This window comes from Grampus griseus (genome assembly GCF_964374135.1).
Source record: "Grampus griseus genome assembly, chromosome: 16".
Taxonomy (NCBI): domain Eukaryota; kingdom Metazoa; phylum Chordata; class Mammalia; order Artiodactyla; family Delphinidae; genus Grampus; species Grampus griseus.
This window is the reverse complement of record NC_139010.1, coordinates 55,119,013-55,139,522: the sequence shown is the minus strand read 5'-3', so window position 1 is coordinate 55,139,522 and position 20,510 is coordinate 55,119,013. Positions and strand designations below refer to the sequence as shown.

Genomic DNA, 20,510 nt, shown 5'->3' with positions numbered 1-20,510 from the left:
ATTAACTGACTCTCTTGAGGTGCGAGTAAGCGACAGTACACAGAACTAATTAAAAAAATACTTCTGAGGGATATAAATTCCTAACCCACATGTACAAACCTGTTAAAAAATTTTACTCTTCAAAACAAATTTTATCTGCTAAATTTTAAGTTGAATTAAGTAGCAAATGGTGCTTAAATGAAGACTATTACTGTTGACCCTCTCACACCTTTGACACCTTTGACCAGTTTCTGCATCCCTACTTTTGAAATCAGACTTCAGATTTTCTGCAGCTTGCATTGTTTCCTAATTTATACGCTGCAATTCTAACATTACTAACAACTGATTTTATGTTCAAATGTCCAAAAAGGTGGTGTCAAATATACTTTTGTTGGCTTTGGTGCTCAGTATGGAATACATAATGAATGGACAAATGTTCCCCACTACTATGGTTATATTCTCCATCTGGATAGCCTTTTCTTAGTAAGTATAATTCCAAGTCTGACTTACATGATATGGTTTAATGAAGCTGCAGATAACCATATTTATATTTAAAACAAAACACCAAAACCATTTTACCAAAAACTAGTTTTATTTTAAAATTAAGTGCATAGCACTCATCTAATTCCATTGGTGTGGACTTCAGCACCATACCGCTATTTGCAATTAATGTCATAACAGATACATTTTGGTTTGCAGTCTGTACTTTAGTGTTTATTTAGTGGACTTTGGTAAAGCCCTTTATGCATATCATTAATTTCTTCACAGTACACATTTAATGATGGTCCGGTAATCTCAAAAAACAAAAAAACCTACTTTAAAGACTAATCAATAAATTAAACAAAACAAAACCCACACCACTCCCCCACCCACACCCCCCGAAGCTAGCAGTTGTGAGTTGTATTTATATTGAAACCTAATGTTTTAAAAATAGTTCTGGTTCTCCAACCACCCCATCCCACCCCACCCTGGGTATGCAGCGACAGGAACCAATTATTTATTTTACTCTACACCGCCCCCCCCCAAATTAATCCAGTGTTCTTTAGCTTTTTTAAATATAAACTGGGAAAGTGTTATTATAGGATTTTTAAAAAGGCATATTCTATAACAAGAATGACATTTAAACCAGTCAGTAAAAGCATTTGACAAGACATTAAATTACCATAGGCACCAGTTGTTGTTTCAAGTTGGGATCTCTATCCCAGTATCTTACATTCATAGTATTATTGAGGTAGTTAAAATACTGAAAATTGGTCCAGGTTGCTAGGTTCTGAATGTGAATGATATATTCTCTTTTGAACCCACCTTCCCCCAAATAATTCAAGTTCTGTTGAGGTAAGAACTACCAAAATCCAATTAGCAGCCTTCTGTAAAGAGAAAGTGGTGATACTTTCAGAAAACAATTTTCATGCTTGAAAACTGCCATGAGTGAGTGTTCTTACCTGAGTGGTTTTTCATTTTATCTACCAGACTAATAACTCCACATCATGCCCTATGTACTTATGTACTCTAAAAGTTACCTTTCTTTAAAGGAAAGGATATTCTCTAAGAATTCATGCTGACAGAAGCCACCCACCCACATTCATCTACTGGAGCCATCTGGATCGATCGCTGCTGTGTTGAGTCCCTTCCCTTCCTAACAAAAGCCATTGGCTTGATTACTGAGACTCCTGCTGCATACCCACAACATCTTTATAATAAGTTTGTCTTCAATGCATATTGTGGCAGTTACATACCTGCCATGCAGTTTCCCTTCTATTCAAGTGCTACCTTTAAAAAAACACAAACAAAAAGACACAACTTACTAATTTTTAAATCAGAAAGCTTCCCTCCACCAAATATCTCTTCTCCCACAGTTAAGAGCACAATGTATACAGTTTCAGTTATTACAATGATTTTTTTCTTTTTACTTTTTCAGTTTATTCCCTCCAAACTCTTTACCCCCAAATTGCCCTTGCTGTAATGACTTATTGCTGTTTTCACTCATCACCAGTATAGTGACATGTCCCAGGGCAGTCCTGGGGCCAATCTAATGAAAGTCACCTTTGCCTGCTTACTCTTGACTAGCTGGATTCAAAGGTTGCTTATAAAACCTGTCTTCCATGTAACAAAGTGCTGCTCTAGCACAACCTGAGAACTACCCTGGCCATGTTCCACTTCAAAATAAACCTATGGGACTTTATTCTAGTACTGACATTTTACAGTTTTGCCTTCCCTTGAAAAAACTTTTTTAGAATAATATCAAATCTGAGTATAAATCATTGATTGCACTGAGAAATGCAAAACTCATATATGTATTATGAATGATAGGAACCACCACTTCATTCATTCTAGGATACAATTATGTTCTCGTTTGAAAACACATTCTAGCAGGAGTATACTAACCTATGTTATTAAGGTAGTTCATACTATAACATTCCCAAAGCATGTTGCATTACAGTTAAGAGTTTCCAAGTAGTTCAAATTCCCTGAGTTAAATGTGTTTAATTCTAAATATTTGAGGCTGATCTTTAGGGGAAAAAACAACAAAAATTTATGACCATGATTTTAAGATAAGAGAGCTACTCCACCCTTAATTTTAGTACATAAATCCAGATACCTATACTACCTGTGATAAGGAAGTTATATAGAATATCTAAAAAAAATTTTTTTAACTGCACAGACTGGTATATCATAGCAATTCATGAGTTTAAACTTAGTCAGAAATTCATTTGTAGATCAAAAATATAACTCAAAACTGCAGAATAAAAAAAAGGACCTCTTCAAAAATTAATACTGTAACTTTCCTTCATAAGAAGACTGTTTGGCAAGTCCACAGATAAACATTAGTTTCTGACATATAAGCCAACTTTAGGCCGAGGCCACCACAGGTCAAATCACAAAACGGCAAATTGAAGTCTGTCCAAGTTTTCTCTTGTGTTGAATGTTTTTGAAATATTTGGACCATCAGTTGGGGCTTTAAAATTTGTGTCATATAAGGATGTATTTTAACAGCATTTGACATACACACTGTTAAAGTGTTTGCAGTGTTAGCTTAGTCCTCCCAGATATTCATGGTGCATTGGAAGGGATATTCAGTCTTCCTGGTGCTGGTGTCGGAAGAGTTCTGATGCCATTTGGATCCCTTTGCTTTTGAAGAGAAGTTTACAAAAAGCTTGCCCCAGAGCTTTGAGTCACAAACAGTCTGGGTTACCAGTCTTACCTTCTCATAAAATCACCTTTCAAAGCATGGAGTAATGCAAGGGTAATGTTCATTTATCTGATAACTCCGGTTATAAGAAACATTAAGACAGGGCTTAACTTCTACTGGTATTGCCAGTGACATCCCAACACCAGTCTGCACGTGCCCAAGGCCCTGAACACTAGTTTGGAAGCCAGCAGGACATGTCGGTAGTGTGTAAGATGAGGTGTGTGTGGTAGATACAATCTGCTGACAGCTTGGTTGTTCCGATACAGGATGGCGATACTGCAGTGAGGTCTGATGCGTCTGATGGAGATACTGAGGCTGCTGAAAGTGAACTGCCCGAGAGGGCTGGGAGGCTGTCTGGAACACACTTAGTTGTGCTGGCTGAGGTCCTGCCTGTCCTCTCTGTTTGTTTGCTTCTTTCACATCATTGTCATGAGCGCTGCAATATGGAGAGAAAGGAAACTGTTGTTAATGTTAACTTGAGAAAAATTTGCAGGAAAGCCATGCACCACACCCAACTCCTTAACAGCTGACTCATTGGACTGCCCCACTGCCCAGGTAGCAGTCACTGCAACCATAATTTCAACAGAAAGATCTCACTCTTAGCTTTCTAAAAGCTCCTTTCCTTGGTAGAGCCCTTGGGAACTGGCTGCTGGTAGCTTTAAGGGCTATTTTCAGCTTAGGAGCTATGTCCACAATAAGTACTTAAATATGACTGCCACTTTGGTGACATCCTGATGGTCCCACAATTCAAAGATGTGGGAATGAGGCAAGATTTGCCTGGATGATCTCAGAGTTGTGGGCTCACGCAAGAGCACCTCCTTTCCTTATTATGTACCCCGAATCATACTAGCAATGACAACCTCTACCTGGGTAACAGCCAAAAGGAATTCCCTTTCCACCAAGTACTGCTCATACAGGGGCTTGCTCATGGCAGCAGGCAGCTGTCAGAGCCAGTATCCTAAAAGCTCTGGGCCTTTGAGAACTTGTTCCCAGGGCCCCTTATACATGAAGAATGTTAATAAGAAATTACAAACACAAGAACAAAGAGGCTTACATCAATAGCCGTTCAATGCACTGAACTAAGAAATCCCAGGAGTAAGCAGTAAGACGATGCAGTCTTGTAGGCCACGTTGGAGAAAGACGAAGTATAATCCTTGAAGAAGCCACACATGCTGCAGCTACTAAAGAAGGTGCATAATTTAGAAAGGCATAATCTGTGGAGACACCAAAAATGAACCTAAGCAACAGAATGCGCAAGTCACAAGCTCACAAGTCACTTACTGGCATCTACAATGACTCACCTTGCAAAGATACTTCCAGGAAGTAATCTGCATACTTGGCCATGTAGAGTTTAGTTTTTTCCAAGCAAATCATTGGCCAGCCGTCATGAAGATCGGTTTCATGCACAGCTTCGGAGAGATAATACTCAATGAAATGGGCAGCTGTTGGAAGGCAGAGGTTCCACTGAAAGGTTTCTAATAATAATAGTTCCATATGTAGCAAATTTTGTTTTGTTAATACTAGATTCATATTAGTCATACAACCCAGGCTGTTGAGCTGCTCCAGCTTAGGCACACTATCTTCTTTTTCTTCAAATTTACCTTATAAGCAAAGGAAAATAAGAGTGAGAGAGAAAATGTTAGGTGGGTGATCAATATAAGTCTAGTCACTTAAATGGGATCTGCTGTCCTAGTGCAAAGATTTAGATCCAAAGATATTTTTTCCCCTACTTTGGGCAGATACAATTGTGCCAGAACTCTGTGGTTCTCATGTCTACATGTTTTCTCTCCTAGTGCCTCTGTTCCCCACCCTTCACCCTCCCCTAAAAAAACCAAAAAAAAAAAAAAAAAAAACGGAATGTGTAAACATTTTGATATATGTCCTACTGTGTAATGAAAACAGTCCTATGTGCCAATGAAAAAATAACTCCATCATCTCACCAGCTGAATCTTTTCAGGAACTTTCTTTTGGGGGTCAGGCGGTAGTTGGTAAAAGAAAATTATGTTAGAACAGAAGAAAGTTTAAAGAATTTAATGTCATAGTTATCTAAAATCAAAAATAGCTAAGCTTCAAGTGTTTCATCTCAGCATATTTTCAGCATAATCTCAATTCCAGAGAGATACAAATAGATTAGAGGAAAAAAACTGGGTGAATATCTAACATAAGCATTCTCATTATACAAAAAATCCTATTCCTCCTCTTCTAAATTCAAAACAAAAACCTAGCCAAGTCTGTTATTAAGAAAAGGGAGGATATTTTATACCACTTTTATATCCCCTTACTCAAAGCAGAATAGGAGTAAAGATGCTCTGATGGCTGAACGTCATTATTTGAAGGCATTAACTTCTTTTCAGGAAATACTCATCCATATGCACAGCTGAGGAATAAAATGCCCTCTCCAGCCCCTGAATAATTTTTCTATGGATTATGTACCATCTCACACTTTAATTTCCAAGCAAGCATTTACTATATATAAATCATTCACTTTAGATGTTTCTAAAAGTTATGGCTGGAGAAAACTCAAGCTATCAAGTACTATTATGATTTTCCAAATGCAGCAACAGAACCAAAAGAGTTATCGTCAAATCTCTTTGGGTCTTTGTTCCATGATTATCCATAGAAGAAGGGAAATTAAAACTGAAGCTTTCTACCTCCTAGCATTATGTTCTATTTTACATTAAGGTATAAAATAGTCATATTATATTGCAATTATTATAGATTTCTCACAATAGCTTTTGCACTTGCTCATAATTAGAATATGTTATATGTTACTATATAAATTTTTTGTTCTACTATTTTGATAACTATTTAAATATATTTGATTTCTTTAGAAATCTTACAATTTTATCCATTTAAAAACATTTTGGGGGGAAGACCACGAAGACTACCAAACCAGAAGAAACCAAATGAGTTTCCCTGTGAAGTTTCTCTTCCAGAAGGAATGGGTTTACACCACACATTGAAGTTCTGACAACAAATGGTAGTGGCCAGAATCACTCAGCCCAGATGTTCCACATAATGGAGTCAGTGAGGTTTGTTCAAGTCAGCCTGCCTTAGGGGCTGGGGAAAAAGTACTGCTAACTACCCTGGTCTTTGCTTAGGGAGGGTGAACGAGAGTAGAAGGTTTTGTCTCCCATGCCAAGAGACTCTAAGCTCATAACTTTAAGAAGAGTCTAGTCCCAGAGAAGTTTAAAATTTCGCTCCCACTCCAGAAATTTTGAACTTTGTTAGATTTAAACTACTCTTAACATCGCTGCAGGTAAGAGATGATCCAAAAAACTTACATAATTCAGACTTTTCAAGAATCTAGATAGTCCTTCCCAATTCAAATCACATAAAGATAAATTTCACAAGTTTTGCCAGAGGCATTTATTAGTACAGCTGAAAGCACTAAAGTGGTCTTAATGACAGTCATCCAGCATGATCACTGCATAAATATAGGAGATGCACTGTTCTCAGTATAACCGAATGGAATTCTTCAGAAGGAGAATGACCTAGGAATTTAGTTCAGTCCCTCTGGATGAATCATTAAGACTTTCAAAGTACTCTATTTGTGTAGAAGCAGCAATACTGGCAGTATACTTCAAAGGAGTATTGTAAAAAATTAATGAGTTTTTTTATATCATGCTTGACGTTCCTTTGAAGAAATTAATATACCACAATCCACTGTTTAATTCAAGGATCAAGAATGTTTCATATTATCTCCTTGAAACTTTCAACATAGAAAACAACTGTATATGACCAATTTCACAGCTCAAGAAACCAAGGTAGCAAGGTTGGCCAATTCATTTAAAGTCAATTAAGTTGAGTCAAACCCAAAATGGAAGACTTATTTATGTCTGAATTCCCAAATCTGTGCTTCTAGACCAAAGTACTACACCAGGTTAAATGGGGACAACAACTACCAGAATAGACAAACTTTTATATTATTAAGCATCCATGGGGTTTTTATATTTATAAAGTACTTGGCTATTACAAGCATGAAAGCCTTTGCATCTTGATTTGCAAAGATAAAAAATAACCTGCATGCTGCATAAATAACCATACTTGGGATTTTAATTAATGTTTAAGTTTTTTTGGAACCTTTTCATTATATATAGTAATACACTCAGATACATGGATATTAAAGGATTTCAAAAAGTGTGACAGCGTCAATGAGTATCTGCATTCATATCCAGTAGCTGAACGCTATGTGTGTGACTATTTTAAATCTACTATCCATTAATACCACATACAGATCACAAAGATCAGTTTCTTCAATTGAAAGGAAATACCAGAAGCCATGTGATTATATTGATAAAGGCCCCCAAACAGGAAATAGAGGCACAGGAAATTCTCATCTGCTTCCCAGAAAACAAAGAATTAGGGGCCACAGAAACAAAACATCAGGTTGTCTTTATAGGAAATGTTCAGATCAGCCATGGAAACCAGCACATTTTCAAAGCCAGGAGTGAATGGCAGATATGTGGTAGTAGGGCATGGATCAGATGTCACTGTAATCTCTGCCAACCCACATTCTAGTCTTTTATTACTAAGTAGGAAAAAAGTCATCCTTAATATTTACCAAGAACTCTCACAAACGTATAAGACTATCTATCTAATTAAAAAATGGGTTAGGAACCAGAAGAGACAATTCATAGGAAAAAGAAAAAAGGTTCTAATCTCACTAAAAATTGATATATCAACAAAATCATCTGTGAAATACAGTTTTTCACCCATCAAATAGTAAAAAGCTTTGTCAACCCAGTATTGGTGAGCAAGGAGAAACAAGTTCTTGTCACAAATTTTTACTATTAAAAGCCTATAATCTCACTTTGGCTTCATCTTGACTCCAAAATCTTAGTTACACAATACCTTGAGCAAATTATCAAAAGCCTCATGTTTAAGACTGTTTCCATGCTCTCTACAAGTTCAATGCTGATCACAGAAGGCAAGGGAAGCCAGGGTATACATGTCAAAGAGTTAGAGTTTGAGAATTTCCCAGGATAAATCAGTCTTTTCTGGAATGAGCCAAAACCTTTGGGGCTAGGGAGCCAGTGAAGATTATAGAACACTTATGGAGGAATTAATCATTACAATGCTAACTTTTATGTGTCAATTTCATACATGCTTTTCAACATATTACCCCACTTGATCCTCACAACAACTTTGTAAGGTGTCTATTTTTATTTTATAGAGAAGTAACTTGAGACTCAAGTTCAGGTTGAAATTCATATTGCTGACGAGATTCAAACCTATATCCATATAGATTTCCTATAATCCCTGCTCTAAAACACTACACCCCTCTCCCCAATCTGTAGGCCCTTTCTTCCTACCTCTAATAGTATGTACACCCAGGCAGCAGGATATGCATTAGTACCTGAACTTACAAGCTGTGCTCCATTTTTAGCCAAACTCCCAAAAGCCTTCTGACCTATTTAATAACTGAAATACAGCCGTCACCCAGTCCTGTCAGCTGTAAGTTGTTTCTCACTTTTACACAACAGGCTGCCCATCCCAAAGCAGGGAGCAGCTGGGGGAGGGGGACATCCATTCTGTGAGGAGAGAAGCACTATTTGAATAAAGTTTATGATAACTAATTGGAGAGCTGACATCGGAATCCAAATATAAGACGACAGAGTGTAAGAAACACTAGAATGAACTCCACAAATTTAAAACAGACATTAGATACTGAAAACAGGCTACCAGTTTATAAGCATCCTAAGCACTTCTGTTGTAGTAAAGTTAGACTGGAGGGAGGAGAGATTGCAGTGGGCTACTAAGGGCCAGTCTCTTTGATTCCTGACCCTAGTGAAGAGCTGATAGCTTGAACTCGTTTGACCAGTGCCTACTTGGGAGGAGCTGAGACCCTGGGGGACACCTATCTCACACTTTCCCACTCTCCAGTGGAAGAGGAACAATGTAAAAGCAATTCTCTCTCAGGGAAAAAGGGGTGGGGTCAGTAGAACAAAGGGAGGCGGTATCTGACTCTTTTAGTAACAGGTGGTAAACAGTTCACATTTGAACACAGCAAATGCAAATCCTAGTTCCTGGAAAATGAGCCAAAAGAACTACATACTACTACACGGATTAAATCAAATAACCTTCAATAAAATAAATTGATCACGACGTTAAACTAACAGTAATAGATAATTTAAAAACAAGAACAACTGAAAACTCCATTCCAACCAATCTAAGATGGTGCACAAATAAAGTATCCTTTCCCCAAACTGTGGAAATTGCAGAAACCTGACACCAATGCCAAGTACTGCATCGTGGCCAGAGTTGTCATTCAACTAGAGACCTCGGTGAACTTTGGTAGTGACATGTAGTTTATGAATATCTAGTTTATAATCCCCAAGTAACTTAGTAAGTTACTAGTAATTTTAGTCACAAATGTAAGTCAGTATACGAACTGACTATGCATCACTCATAATTTCAGTCCATAGGCATAGACCAGGTAGGGCTTGGTAGTGGTAAAAGGACCGTGATAACCATAGCAGGCAATTTTTCATTAATGATCCCAAGTTTTTAAAATAACCTAACTTGCATGTTTGACTTCCAGTGTCTCTCTACTATAAACTGATCCTATAATAAACTAACATTCTCAGGATAACAAGAAGCCATTCCATGTGGATACTCACACATTTGACATGTCAAGTATGGGTTTTTCCAATCCTATGCAAACTATTAAACCACAAAGGGCTTCATAGCTAGTGATGAAACATATACAGAATTGTACACATGATTGCTTATGAGGATGAAACCTTAATTAAAGGTTAAATTAAAGGTTACTTATAAATGTACAAGCATACTCTGGCTTTCTGGATGGTGGGGAGAGGAGCAGGTGATGTGTCTGGATCTCAGAGGATAACAGATTAAGAGAGAAATATAGATATTCAGGAAATATACTATTCTGGTAAGAATTTGACTTAAGTTACATGGGGACAGGGTTGGAAGACAAGTCTAGAAAGGTGGCTGGGTCCAGATGAAAGGTTCTAAATGTTACAATAAGGAGTTTCCACCTCAACCCACAGGCAGTGGAAAGTCATCAGTGGGCTATGTTTATTTATATTCAGCCTGATCCACAAAGGAGTTGAAATAACTTACAAACAGACCTGCTCAAGGAGATAAGAGGTTGAGGTCATCAGATGAAAGGAAAAATAAGGGCAGGAAAAGAAAATCTGAGGAGAGATTGGTTTCATAAATGATACCACACAGGCCTGCATTTGGTTTAGGTTTATTTGCAGTCAAAGTGCAAAGGTGTTTTAGAAAGAATTCTGGTGGCAGGGTAGAGGAGGAATGTTCCTTAGACAGCAATCACATTGGATCCTAAACCCTCAAGTGGAGGTTAAAGGTGAAGGCAGTCAGTGTTTCTACATGCTACTTTAAGTGGGACTTAAATTTCTATTGTAATGACATGAATAATATAAAAACTACATAATGGATTCAACTTCAATATCAAATACCATCTTTTCACATTACTAAAAGAAGAAAACTTTCAGTTTCAATGCCTTTACTCACCCTCTTTCTCTCAAGGTACTAACAAACAATGAAATGTGTTACAGGAAGATGTTAAGAGAAAGGCACCAAAAGGCTCATTATCAGATTCTCCCTTACAGCTTACTACGTAGTTTTGCCTACTGCAAAAGCAGATGTTTTCACATTTATAGCAGTTGCACATGAATCTTCAGTTCGTTAATCCAACTCATTACATACCCAGTAGAAGGTATTCTAACAACAGGAGAGTATGGTACCTTTTAGAGTTTCTCAATCTAAGCTCCACTGACATTTTGGGCTAGATAATTCTTTGTTGTGCGGGGCTGTCCTGTGAATTGCAGATGTTTACCTTCTGCCCAGGTTGTGACGACAGCCAGAACTGTCTCCACACATTGCCAAATACCCCCCATAAGGCACAACTGGTCTTGGTTGAGAACCACTGCTTTAAGACAATGGTTCTCAATTGGAAAAGTACATCAGAATCACCTTTGGAACTTTTAAAAAGTTAAAAAATATCCAGGCCCCATGATGTGGATTGAGTCAGTAGACCTGGAAAGGCTTAGACATCTGTATCAGAATCTTTAGGATGTAGGACCAGGCACACATGCTTTTAAGACTCCAGAGCCACTTTTTAATATGTCTGGTTAAGAACTGCTATGCCAAAAAGCACTTTCAACATAAACTTTCCGATACTAGTAAACTGGAATGAAAGGAATTTGGTGATATTTCACTGAGTTCTATATAAACTTATTTTATTATAAACAATGGAATTTTCCAGTCATGTATATCAGATTCATACTTACTTGCTAGAAGCAGACAGGAAAGTGCAACTAAATGCAGCTGCTGGATAGAGATGTCATACCGATCCATAAACAGGTCCAGCAAATAGACAGCAAGATGTCGGGCAGAAGGGCAGAGGGTGAAACGATTGCTCACAATGGCAATCAAGTCAGCAAAATACCTTCTAAGATTTAGTTGAGGGGACTGGCCTTTGTAGGAAGGTAACTTCAGCTCCTAAATCAAGAGGAACAACATTCAGTCTAACATAGCATATAGAAGAATTATTCCCACAGTGCAAAGGTGACACTTTCCCCCCAATATATTACTGATACAAGTGCCTAAAACACACTTTTCTTGAGTAAAACACAAAAATGAAGAAGATGAGTGGCAGGATAATGAATGGCATTTAAAATTTAAAACCAAACTTTTCTCCTTATTCTTAACCATATCTGACATAACCAGTTGTAGGTGTTTCTTGCATTATGGAATAAATGTATTCTAACAAGATTTTTAATAAGGGAATCCTGTTTTCCCTACCAGGTGTTTTCAGGAAAACAGCATTACCAAAATACCAACCAAACCATACATACACACCCCCTACAAGAAGCTCAAAGCTTTTGGTTAGAAGGTAACAGATATGTTCCTCGTATGATGCATACTGTATTATACATGCAGGGATGTGGAAGGTACAGACTAGTATACATCCACTAGTATCTTCTAATCAGGCTTCTCATTTTTTAAAAATTAGAAAATTTCTATACTATTAAAGTATTTCTAGAACACAGAGAAAGATGGAAGGGTTCTAAATTCATTTTATGAGCTCAGCATAATGCCACACTAAACCCAAAAGGTATCACAATGGAAGGAAGTAACATGGATATGACCCTAAAAGCACAGGAAAAAAAAAAGACAAATTAGACTTCATCAAAATAAAAACTTTTGTGCATCAAAGGACACTATCAACAGAGTGAAAAGGCAACACACAGAATGGGAGAAACTATTTGTAAATCATATATCTGGTAAGGTGTTAATATCCAGATTAAATAAAGGACTCTTTTATATATACAACTCAACAAAAAAAAACAACTCAATTAAAAAATGGGCAAAGGACTTGACTAAACATTTCTTCAAAGAAGACGTACAGATGGCCAATAAGCACATAAAAAGATGCTCAAAATCACTAATCATTAGGGAAATGCAAATAAAAACCATTATGAGATACCATTTCATACCAATTAGGATTGCTATTGTCAAAAAAACCCAAAAAACAAAATCTAGAAAACAGAAACTAACAAGTGTCAACAAGGATATAGAATAACTGGAACCCTTGTGTATTGGCAGGAATTATAAAATTGTGCAGCCACTGTGAACAACAGTATTGCAATTCCTCAAAAAAAATTAAATGTAGAATTACCATATGATCCAGCAATTGTACTTTTAGGTATATACACAAAAGAAGTTAAAGTAGGGACTCAAACAGATATTTATACATCCATGTTCATAGCAGCATTGTCCACAACAGCCAAAAAGTGGAAACAAACAACCCAAGTGTTCATCAACAAATGAATGGATAAACAAAATGCAATATATACATACAATGGAATATTATTCAGCCTTAAAAAGGAATGAAATTCCGATATATGCTACAACATGGATGATTAAGTCATCTAGAGATGATTTAAAGTATACAGGAGGATGTGTGTAGGATATACACAAATATTACTCCATTTTATATAAGGGACTTGAGCATCCTCAGATTTCAGTATCCGCAGGGATCCGGGAACCAATTCCCCATGGATACTGAGGGATAACTATATAGTTTTTCACTTACCAGATTATATTTTATTAACTTTTTGCTTATGCTATCAAGAGTGGATATAGGAACTCCCATATATTATTGGTGACACTGACAATTGATATAACCTTCTGAAGGAGAACTAGGTAATATAAATTTTTGAAAATGCAGACTGTAGATACCCCTTAAGCTAACAACACCAGGCCTAGGAGTTTATCCTACATATAAGGAGGTCCTTTGCAGCACTCTTTTTAATAGCAAAATGGTAGAATAAAAAGGTTAATGTCAAAAACCTGCATGGATCTCCAGAGAATTATTTTGAGTGGATAAAGCCAATCCCCAAAGATCACATAGTGCATAATTCCACTTATGTAACATTCTTGAAATGACAAAATTATAAAAATAAAGAATAGATCAGTGGTTGCCAGAGGTTAAGGGAGGATGAGGATGGGAGGAAAGAGGGTGTGCCTATAAAAGGGTAACATGGGAGATCCTTGTGGTGATAAATGTACAGAAAATGTTCTGTACCTTGACTGTATCAATATCAATACTATCCTGGCTGTGATAATTGCACCATAGTTTTGCAAGATGGTTACCATGGGGGTTGGGGGGGAGATGGGGAGGGAGGACTGGGTCAAGGGTATAGGGGGTCTCGAAATAAGCATAATTTTTTTTAAAAGCTTGATGTCTAGCAACAAGGAACTAATTAAATAAACTTAAGGGACATCGATTCAATGTGGACATTAAAATAAAGGGCAGTAGACCTATATGTGTTGATATGGAAAATTCTGACAAACTGAGTGAGGGTGGGGTGGGATGAAGGTACAGAACAGTGAATATGTATTACAACCTCTTGTATCAACAACAAAAAAATTATATTTGCAAATATACTAATTTATTGGGTATCTTTTCAGGAAAAAAACCAATAATGCTGGTAACCTTAGGGAATCAGGGAATAGTGAGGGTTGGGGAAAGCTCATTTTAAACCCAATACTGGGTCTTCCCTGGTGGTCCAGTGGTTAAGACTCTGCGCTCCCAATGCAGGGGGCCCGGGTTCGATCCCTGGTAGGGGAAGTAAGATCCCACATACTGCAACTAAGCCTGCGTGCCGCAACTAGAGAAGCCCGTGCACCGCAACGAAGACCCAGCACAGCCAAAGTAAATAAACAAACAAATAAATAAAACACCAGATACTATCCCAAAATTTTTAAACCCATATGCATGTATCACTTAAAAATATATTAGTAGGACTTACTTGGGAGATAGGCTAATGGGCTAATGGGCTATTTTATGTTTTTAATTTTTGTATAAGTGAAAAAAGAATCAACAAATGCTATTGAAGAAAAAGAAAACACATTGGCTTAGGCTTGCTCAACTCTTTGAAGAGAAAAAATACTAATTTCTCTAAATAAAGGGAACATGTGAATTTCTCATGTAGTCTCTAGGATTTTTCTCTTCTTTTTTACCATTTCTGTAGATTTTTACAATGGTGCAAATGAGTTACCATTTCAAATTTCAACTTTCTTAGCTGTCATCATGTGACATTTATTGAGCATCTCCCATGTAGCAGATACTGTGCTTAACCTCAGGGATAAAAGCTGGAATACAGTTTCAAGCCTCTCTCCAGCAGGTGAACCAAAATACAGAGATTATTAGAATATAATATAGTAATGACAGGGTATTATAGAACACTGAGGAGGGAGATCTAACCCAGCTCATGGGGTGGGATGTTAGGAAAAAACAAAACCAGGGCAGGCTTTCTGTAAAAGAGGCCTGAACAAGGTCTTAAAGATGCACTGGGAAACTTAGCTGGAAGACACTTGTGGACTTTATTTTTAACAATGTTAACTTTGCCAAATGAAGATAAAACAAAGGCAAGAATCCAAGGGCCGTCACTAGGAGACTGTTAACAATGTGTCCAATACATTCTCTTTATATTATTTTAAATGGTAAAGTACAAGGGCTTATCATATGGCTGTCAGATTTAGTTCCTTGTCCATGTAGTGCAGTTATATGCATGAGAAATGACCTATGCTTTTCTCAGCTTATGAGTTTTTTCTAATGTCTATTCCTGATCCCCTAGAATTGAATGCTCTTGTTCCTGTCTGCTTCTCAGGATCCCACAGGACCAAAGCACAGAGAGACCTAAACATGTCATCTCCATCTCCAATCTCAGGTCCCCACTAGCTCACCACCCTAAATGCCATCCCCTTCCCAGAATGGGTTAACTGTCCTGTCAGGCTGGAAATAAAGGCATAGAAGGAATAGTCACAACTCTGTGGGATATTTTCTTGATGCTTCTCACAAAATTAGCATTGTTCCCATCTGTCATAAAGGCTCCTGAAAATACTTCCCCAAGCATCCTAAGACACTAGTATACATAGCAAAACAATGAGAAGAAAGAGAAGACACAGGGTATAAGAGGACAGCTGCTTTGTTGGGGGTGGGGGGGTGGGAGAAGTGATTGTATTTTACAAAAACAATACAGCTGGCATTTGGGGTTAAAGAGGATTTTCATTTGTTGTAATTTTTACTCTTCCCTAGTAGATGCAAGGCTGGTCACACCAATTACTCCTCCACAAACCTTGGGCCTAAACACAGATACCTTCCATTGTGCCTGAATGGCAACTGCCCAAAGGAAGACCTAAATTCAGATGCTCTAAATTGTATGAGATTAGACTCCATAAAGGTAGGGATCATGTCTGTCTCATTCACTATTACCATTCCAACCCCTGGCATAGCACCTTGCACACTGTAGGCATGCAGATATGTTGAATAAGCATATGACTACCCAACTAAATCACCTAATTAATAGCCTGGAATTAACATGTATTCTCTGTGAGAAAAGTTCATTTTAACTTTCCTTGACTTCAGTATACTGTAAACAGTGGTCTCTCCAATTCCACAGGTTCAAGTTTTACTGATTAACAAATTATAAAGTGTGGCCATTGTGTCAAATAGCAAGAATGTGGCTTACACAATGCTTAAAGATAAAATAAAGACAACCCACAGTAGCATGCCACAGGTGGCCCAAGACAACTTTCAGTAGCATTCTTTCAGGCCCTGTGCTATCTCGTCCTCTGATAGTTTGTAAGTAAGTTTAGTACAGGTTGTGTCTTATTCCTTGGATCCTCCCCAGAGCTCAATACACAAAAACATTCAACAAATCTGCTGGAAAAAAAATCCATTTCCAACCTCAACTAACAAAATTAATTCAGGTAATCACTCAAGATTAAAATTACTCATAAAATGTAAGAATCGAAAACCATGGAAATCACCAAGAAAAATCTTTTAAGTTTCATGTCATTACAAAACATACGTATCATTAACATCAAATATTTTCACCACATACCAGAGGAATAAAGAGCTGACACTTAGAAAATCAGAGCATTTAAAACTGAAAGACAACATCTGAAAAAAAAATAAAAAAACAAAGGTATTTGGACAATTTTCGAAGTGGAAAACCCGCAACTCTCTTCTTAACATTCCAGAGAACCATGCCATAGTTGAGACTTTTCTGTAGTACAAACAGCCTCTTAGGGGGCTGAGGTGTATTTAGTGTCTAAGAGACTGAATGTCAGAATTAATAAGCAGCATTTAGAACTCAAACTTTAGAAAAGAGTACAACTGTAACAATTTAAGCCAGAATTAGGTTTTCTAATCTACTTAACCTGGTTAAAAAAAATCAAGATACAAGTTCATTATCATCCCAGGATCTCTCAACTCCAACAGTGAGCAGCCTTTTTATTAAAGAGTCAGCTGTTTTGCTTCTTTCCAATTTTCTATACATAATGAGTGGCTCTCTCTATCCATAGTGAAATTAAGTTAAGTTAGAGTTAATTTTGGATCTGGTCTCTCTTCTGGTTATCAAAGATGCAGAGCTGACACATTTCGCTGAGATGTGACATACAGAATAAAATTGTTACTTAGGAGCAACAATAAACAAAATTTGCATTGTGCCAGAAAGGTGTACTTTTTCCCCAAAATCTTTTAAAATATACTAGGTCTACTCCTGGCCTTTGATATTAGCTGAAGGAGCAGCTAACTCCTACCTTAAGGCTTTTTGAACACCCCCCAAGTCTTGGGGTTTCGGGGGTAGAGAATAACAAATAGTTATCACTTCCTTAGTGCTTACTATATGCCAAGCACTGTTCTGAGCACATCTACAGTATTACCTCATTTTAATCTTCACAGTCGTCCCATAAAGCACGTTCTATTATTCATCTGACAGATGAGGAAACTGAGAAGCAGAAAATTAAGTAACTTGTCCAAAGTCTCACAGCAAGTTAGTGGAAAGGCTGGGGAATTTACTGTTGTACAAATGTGACGTAACAGACAGCTGCATGCAACAGCAACTATAGAATAAAGGAGGGCTGCTCTGCCCAATTAAAAGCCAGCACACTTATCTTTTTAAATACAGTATCAAATCCATGTTCCATCTGGAAACAAGGACATCAGAATGTCCCTTCACACCTTCCCTCTCCCAACTACCACGCCCCACCCCCTCCTCATTCAAGTTTCAGGTTCTTCTGCTACAACCCAGGGAAGAAGCCAAGAAGTTAATTAACCTTGAGCAAATAGGCAAACTCACCTTTTCTGGTCTGGAAACTAGTGGCTAAAGACCCGGACAGGGCTTTCCAGGGAGCCGAGATTCATACTAACTGGCATAAGACACCGAATGGAAAGGTCGGGGCATCGCGGTTACCTTGTATCGAAGAGCTTGATGGATATCTGCAGCCAGCTGTCCCCGCCACCACTGACCCTCCAGCTCCATGGGACCGGGCGGCGCGCCTGGCCAGACGCGGCAACTTCAGTCTGTAAGACACACCCCAGACGCGGTCACTGCCAGCTCCCTCCACGCGCCCCTCCGCGCCCCCTCCCCGAGGCGTGTGACCTCAGGCCACCCTGGGCGACTGTTCATCTTCACCTGACTCGTCCTAAAATCAGCACCGATCCAAACCAATTCCCTGACGCCGCACGTAAGGCCCGAGCCACCGGTCAGGAGAAGCCGGCTTGTTTGGATAACGGCCGGACCGGGCGCCGGGCAAACTGGGACCAACTTGGGCCCTAGTTCCCAAGGCGCGGACCCGGACGCGTGCTCGGGAAAGCCGGACTGGAGGCCCGGCTTCGGGCTCCCCGAGCCCCGGCTTTAATTCTCCAGCCGGCCCTGAGAAGAGGAGACTTGACACCAGTCACAGCCCCCCTGAGGTGAAAACCTCCCGCCGAGAAACCCGGAGACAAACGCCCGCGCGGCTCCGAGTGCCCGCCGCAGACAGTCGGGGGCGCCCTCCTCCCCGGGAACTTCCTCGAGGCCCGGCCGACCCCAGCGCGCACCCAGGCCGCCGCCTCCTCATCCAGAGGAGCGCACGGGATCGCGCGGCCCCAGAAAGGCGAACAAAAGGCCGGGCCGGGCGGGTCCGGTGCCCCGCCGCCAGCCCCGGCCTGCCGGTTCCCACGGCGGCCTCCCTTACCCGGAACCGCGGCCCTCACAGGCCCAGCCCCGCCAGCGTGCGGGGGACGCCGGCCCCGCTCATGCTGCGGACAGTCGGCCGCGAAGCGCCGGCCTCAGCTCGGGCCCAGCGCCGGGGCGCTCGCGCCGCCCATTGTTAAAGGACCGGCAGGCGGCTCCGCGTACAAAGCCAGCGCGGGGGCACATGCGGCCCCGCCGCTGCCAATCTCGTCTCGCGATACAGCCGGGTCATCCGGAGCCGTCCAATGGGCGGCCGGGCCGGGCCCAGGTGCAACGCCCGGCAGCGGCTTGGCGGCCCCAGCCGGACGCGGCAGCATAGCCGGTCTGCTCTATGCTGCCTTGCGCTTCGCTTTGCCCGAGAGCCCTAACACCACCTACCGCAAAGCCGGCCTGAGGTGCGGGCAGAGGGCTGAAGAGAGCGCCGGAGAAATTAAAATGCTGATCATCCTTCCGCTGGCCAATCCGGTCATGCCCCTCACCTGCTGAGAACCTTCGATGGCTCCCCGATGCGGAGGAGGAAGGTTCCGATGCCTCAAATTGGCGTTTTATAAACGCTTCTCGGAGTGGATTGAGTCGGCCTCATCTCGCGTTACAACAGCCCCGCACATGCGAGGGATGGGATTATCAGTCCCTCCATTTGTGCTTTACCCGTTTCCGAAGCCCCTAAAGTTGCTTTCTTTGTGAAATTCTGTCTCAAGTTCCACCTCGAAACCTATTCCTTCTAGAAACCTAAATTAATCTCTTCGTCCTCCATATTTCCTTTGCTTTAGAGATTCCCAAAGCTTTGAATGAAGGCGGTGAAGATTACCTTTAGTAACCTAGCTTGTCAAATCTGTAGCGGATGTAATTAACCATCTGTGGTCGTAAATCAGGAAAAAAAAACTGTGGAAAAACTCCAGTTAAGGTGATGTAAGACCTTAAGTGTGAAATCTAATCAACTGTACTTTAACTTGTTTAGTGGAATATCACAACAGAAGTAGATGGTCAGACCAGGACAGTGTTCCTCACTTCTGAGAATGTACATCAACCTCTTTAAATATTAAAAAATAAATCATGAAACCCTAACCCTTTTACTTGGAATCCTTTGTCCCAAAAGATGCATGATAGAGATCTACAATTAAGTAATGAATGTATGTTGAATGAATCTGAGTTTTAGTTATGACCTCTTCATATACTTGAAGAACAGCTACAAATATGTATGTGAGCCACGTGACACAATGCTTATGCTCAGGAGAGTGGGGCTCCAGGAACCAATGGCAAGACAAGGAAAACTCAGAAGCAGAAGTTGGCAGAGCCCAGTCTAGCCCAGCATCATTCGGGGAGAGGCTGCCTTGGCCTATCTTAGTTTCCTAGAGAGGAGATGGCCACGTCAGGCTGAAAGCTCCATGCCATTTATAATGGCATTTAAATAGTACCTACCTCCTCAGGTTCCAATTCATGTGCCCTAAGCAACTTTATGACAATAATTTGGCTTCCCAGTAACTTAAATGTCCAGAGCCTATTTAAGAACACTTTCAGAAGAATGGGTCACAGACTATAATCATCAGTTTAGTAAGTAGGCTGTCTCTCATGGCTTCTACTTTCAAGCTGTTTTTCACTGGGAGATATGTGTTCAGAAATCATTCTCAAAACTTCTGGATTTCTGGATATGATAAAAGGACTGGAATGTGTATGTGTATTCATTTTAGCGTGTGTGTGCGTGTGTCTGTGTGTGAGAGAGTATATATATATAATTTTCCCAATGTGTCCCTAAAATGCAAAATTCAGGTTTATTACATTTCTTCATTAATTCCTTTAGGGCAAGCTGGATACAATTT

The 20,510-nt window shown here is 39.7% G+C and overlaps 1 protein-coding gene across 3 annotated transcripts; it reads right to left on the bottom strand.

Moving 5' to 3' along the window:
* Positions 1–559: 559 nt before the first annotated feature.
* On the bottom strand, positions 560–17,997 carry CCNJ (cyclin J; the record flags this gene model as incomplete). Of its 3 annotated transcripts, none has more annotated exons than XM_082674219.1 (5): positions 560–3,605; positions 4,224–4,383; positions 4,471–4,770; positions 11,452–11,662; positions 17,929–17,997. In XM_082674219.1, the coding sequence occupies 5 exons, from the start codon at positions 17,995–17,997 to the stop codon at positions 3,194–3,196; spliced, it is 1,152 nt and encodes a 383-aa protein (XP_082530345.1). In that variant the 3' UTR covers positions 560–3,193. The 3 variants fall into 3 exon arrangements, with proteins under 3 accessions (XP_082530345.1, XP_082530346.1, XP_082530347.1); XM_082674220.1 differs by having other exon boundaries at positions 4,224–4,350; XM_082674221.1 differs by having other exon boundaries at positions 4,224–4,347.
* Positions 17,998–20,510: the final 2,513 nt, after the last annotated feature.